At 28.5% G+C, this 4,688-nt stretch overlaps 1 protein-coding gene across 2 annotated transcripts; it reads right to left on the bottom strand.

Annotated features, from left to right (window-relative positions):
* Window positions 1–648: 648 nt before the first annotated feature.
* LOC101219877 (axial regulator YABBY 5) lies at window positions 649–4,397 on the bottom strand. 2 transcript variants are annotated; one of them, XM_031880574.1, is made up of 7 exons: window positions 4,180–4,397; window positions 3,535–3,654; window positions 2,273–2,417; window positions 2,029–2,077; window positions 1,825–1,900; window positions 1,570–1,627; window positions 649–1,029 (listed from the first exon to the last, which is right to left on the bottom strand). In XM_031880574.1, exons 1-7 carry the CDS (start codon window positions 4,252–4,254, stop codon window positions 1,022–1,024), a joined length of 531 nt encoding a protein of 176 aa, XP_031736434.1. In that variant the 5' UTR covers window positions 4,255–4,397; the 3' UTR covers window positions 649–1,021. The 2 variants fall into 2 exon arrangements, with proteins under 2 accessions (XP_031736434.1, XP_004139305.1); XM_004139257.3 differs by having other exon boundaries at window positions 1,559–1,627; window positions 4,180–4,396.
* Between the last annotated feature and the right edge of the window lie 291 nt (window positions 4,398–4,688).

Raw genomic sequence — 4,688 nt, forward strand, 5'->3', positions numbered from 1 at the left:
AAGGTACCATTCCTTTTAAAGCTTCCTTACGCTATAACAAGTTCATATATAACTTTCGGTTTGCCTCTTGAATCTGTTCAATGCTACAATAATAATGTTACTATTAACAACAATCAAAGCTAAGTTATATATATCGTTTTTAAACAATGACTCTCAAATTGGTGATATTTTATTAGTTGATTGTCGTTTTATATTATAATGATACGTAAATAGAGTAAGATTTTAGTAAAATAGTCGATATGGAAATGGTGTCGTTTGCTTCCTCAGTCAAGTTAATATGCACAAACTATTTGAAGTTAACTTTTTAATCCAAACCTTTAGTTTTACATGAATGCTATTTTAAGAAGTTTCAAATCATATATTTGAGCAAAAAAAGGAAAGAAAAGAAAGAAAGAAACTAAATACAGAATAATTGACTATATTTTATGCTATTTTCATTTTTTAATTATTAAAATCACATTTTGCAATAAAAAAAATATTGAGACGGTTGAACTATAAATATAACATTGTTTTCTCCTTTTCCTAAAAATGTTAATGATTTAAAACCTTTGTTTTGTGTAGTGCTCCATATAACGAGCATATATATATATTCACGATCATTTAACGTGGTGGTTCAAACTCTCCACCTCTAAATAAAACAAAAACATATAACCGATCGAAAGGATCATATTGTATTGATTAAACTTACTTTTTCCATTGAAGTTGGAGATGCATACATAATAAAATCTTATAAAAAGGAAATACAAATTATAGTTCACAATCAATCAACTAAATTGCAAATAAACATAGAAAGGAAACAAAGAAACATATGCATGGCTGTTAATTTGTTCACTCCTTGAAAATACCCAATTTTCAAGTAATTTAGAAGAGTTTTTTTCTTTCTTCTTCTTCTTTTTTTTTTTTTTTTTGGGTTTAGAGATCATAATATTTCCTTTTCAATATAGAACTAATACCCAATTATGATCATATCATTTCTTCAATCAATCAATAGTGCAGTCCTGACACTGACATCAGATGCTTCTCAGATCCCTATCATCAAATTAAAATAACAATTATTATTATAATTTTAAACAACCAAGTCAAAATACCACACATAAATTATTAATCTATTTTGTTTTTAAAATTTTTCCTCCATTAATTTCTTACCCATCATCAAGATGAAGAAAATGCTATAAAAAAATTAAGAAAAAGAAGAAAACAAATTTGTTTTTAGCCTAATCAAACAATTATTAATGTTTTACACATACCCTAATCTCATTTAGTTAGGTTTTGAGTACATGAAAACTACAAACCATCTGTGAGTGTATTTACTAATTTCTTTTCAATCTTTTATTTCTTGTTAAAAATAAAAAGATATAAACATATACTAAATAATCGAAATTCTTGAATATTAGTAACAAATCTTCTATATGGTTGCGACTAAGAAAAAAATCTTACAATTTTGTTCTTGTTTTATATGCTTAACTTTGGAACTGACTTACTTTTAAAACTGAAAAACTAGAAACCAAAACGTAAAAATCCATCACTTTAAAACTATCTAGATAACATATTTACTCACATCATTCTTACTCTGCAGATTGTTGGTATCCAGCATGAGGCCAAAATGAATATGTGGGAAATGTGCCCACTGCCATTTCAGAAAACAAAAACCAAGTCAATACCCAAAAGATTATAAAAAGAACCCTAATCTATAAAAACGAAATTTCAAAAAACGTAGCAGGACGTGCATCATGGACATCAAAGTGCTTATCTAATTGCATAGATAGATATAACTCGAGATACACGATAAAAAGGAAAAAACAATGGTAGTGTATATGTACTTACATTTTTAGCAGCAGTACTGAAGGCTTCCCTGTGGGTAATATCTGGATTAGTTGCTTTGATCCTTTGGATTTCCTCTCTGAATTTTAGGTAATTTTTGTCAGATTTTAAAAGCAAAAAGAGAGAATTTAAATCACCTATTTAAAATTAAAAATCACACCCAAAAAAAGAAAAAGTTATAATGTTTAATGTATATAATTTTCTTACTTTATAAACTGATTATATGCAGAAGGTACTCTCTGCCTCTTCTCGGGAGCTGAAAAAAGAAAATAACAACTCAGGTGAAATATTTAAAATTGGAAAAAGAAAAATATAATCATCATAATTATTAAATTTATACAAACTATATCATTATAGAATATGAAACATTGTTATAATTCGTAAGTATTTTCAAATTTTTTATCATTTGCAATCATTTTCCTAATTATTATGGATGATTTTATATACTTACGTCGGTTAATGAGCCTTTGATCATGATCATTTGTAGGGTTTTTAATTGGAGCTCTCATTTTCATCTTATTGTTGGCTTTCGATGATGATCCCAATTCAACTCTATAGTGATCACCTCCACTGCCACTGTGGCTATGGTTTGATGCCTGAATTTTTGTTTAAGAGAGGAAAAATATAGTTTAGAATGAGATTAATTACTTTTATTTGTTATAATTAAGAGAGAGAAGGGGGAAATTTATAATTAATTAAGCTAATCTTTTGAGAGAATGAAGCTTAATTAACTGGTTAAACCCATTTCATAAAATCTAATTAAGCTTTATGGTTGACTAGCTAAGTAAAGCTAACTAAGAGAAAAATTAAGGTTAATTAATTATTATGTTCTATTGAAAGAGAGATTGATAATTAAGCTAATTTATTGATCAGAGACATAGAATTATTCAATTTTTGCTTTAAGGAAACATGAAAACATAGATCGAAAAGTTTGAGATTTTCTTCTTTTAAGAGACAGAATCAAAAAAATTTGAGAAAATTAAGTGGGCATAAATTTGAAAAAAAAAAAGAAAACAAACTCATTCTTCAACAATAAGATGGAAATTTTCATCTTAAAGATAAAAGGTCACGTCATTCACCGATAGAGAAAATTGATTTTATTGTAAATTGTGTAAAAGAGAAATTATAATATTTGGAACACAATAAATTTGGAAAAATAGTGAAGAAAAGAGGGGAAAAGAATCCAAGAGAAAAAATGAAAAACCATGAGTTCATATGGATCTGTTGTTTCTTTAGTAGAAGACAAAAGCTTTGGAAAAGACATGAGAGATTGAACCTAAGAAACCCTAAAATTCACAACAAATCAATCAAATCAACAAAATAGTAATAATAAAATTAAAATAATTTTTATAAAAAAAAAATGCCTCAAAGTTTGAAAAATTTTCGAAACTAAAAAGAAATAAAATCCCTAGCCTTTCTGATTCCCTTACACAGCTAACAAAAAGAAAAAACGTAAAATAGGTTATGGGTTATGGCGGCCGCTGTCAGCGCCACCACCACCTCCGCCGCCCCCTAGGGTTTTCAGAACTTCACTGACGCATTTGGAAATTAATTCAGTCAAAGAATTTCATCTCTTTTCAACCCAAAAGAGAAAGTAAATGAAAAAAAAATGTTACTTATTTTATTTTATTTTTCCCCCGCCAAGGCCGCTGCTGATCTTCAGACATAATTGAGATCTCTCTTCACTAAAATAAAGGATGAAAAAAAATTTACCTGAGAATTTTGCCATGAGAGAGATTGAAAAGCAGCAGCCATATTCACAGACCAGAGATTGCTGCAGTGACCACATCGGACGGTCACGATGTCAAAGAGATTGCTGCATGGAACACTCACCTTAAAGAAGAAGAAGAAGAAGAAGGAAAAACATAAGTTGATTTTTCTTGAAAATTAGCCCTAGCAAGCTAGGGTTAAGAACAAGAAAATGATAGAGATCTTCATCAGCTTAGTGGGTTTCTAGATCTTTCATTTTTTTTAATATGCTTAGAGATATGCATAAACTAAGATCTCTAAACCCTTTTTTCTTCCACTCTGAATCTCAACACGACTCAACTGATTTTAAACCATTTTCTAAAGATCTTTTGTTCGAATTTCCAGAAAAGAACAAACGACTCGTAGAGTAAGATTACAAAGGAATGGTACCTCCTCCTTCTCTCACTAGATTTTTCTTACAAAATTAGTAGAAAAAATGGGGGGAAAAATACAAACCCACAAAGAGAAATTACATAAATGAATGAACTTTAGAGAGAGAAAAATGGGGAAAAACCAGATCTTTGCAGCAAAAATGAATTGATGAAGATTTAAACTTTTGCATAATTTGATGAAACTAATTAATTAAAGAGTAATTAATAATATATATACCGCTAGAACTATATTGCAAAAATTGCAGGGGATATAACAGAGTTGTTCTTGAGCGCTAGAGATGCAGCTTGACATGTTTGAAAATTAAAAATAACAAAGCTTTTTCAGAAGAAACTAGAAATTTTTTTAAAAATGAAATGAGAGAGAGAGAGAGAGAGAGAGAGGAAGAAGAAATAGATGTGTTATATATATATATATATTGTTCTTATGAGGTTTCAATGTATTAAAACAGTAAAACTTCTGGCTTATATATAGAGAAAAAGAGGGTTAGAGAGAGAATATAAATATGGGATCAAAAAATTAGAAAGTTAGAGAGAGAGAGGAGTAAACATAACATTTTGTATAAAGTTATTTTATATACTAATTTTTACACTATACCCAAAATGTAAAATATACTCTATTTATACAAACCTTAAGAAATTAATCATTCGTTTTCTTTGTGAGGAAAAAGTACTTTGAACCATTTTAATTGATTGTGTATGTATGTTTTGGGGTTGATTTCAATAATA

The sequence above is a fragment of the Cucumis sativus genome, chromosome 2, assembly GCF_000004075.3.
Source record: "Cucumis sativus cultivar 9930 chromosome 2, Cucumber_9930_V3, whole genome shotgun sequence".
In the NCBI taxonomy this organism is placed as follows: Eukaryota; Viridiplantae; Streptophyta; class Magnoliopsida; order Cucurbitales; family Cucurbitaceae; genus Cucumis; species Cucumis sativus.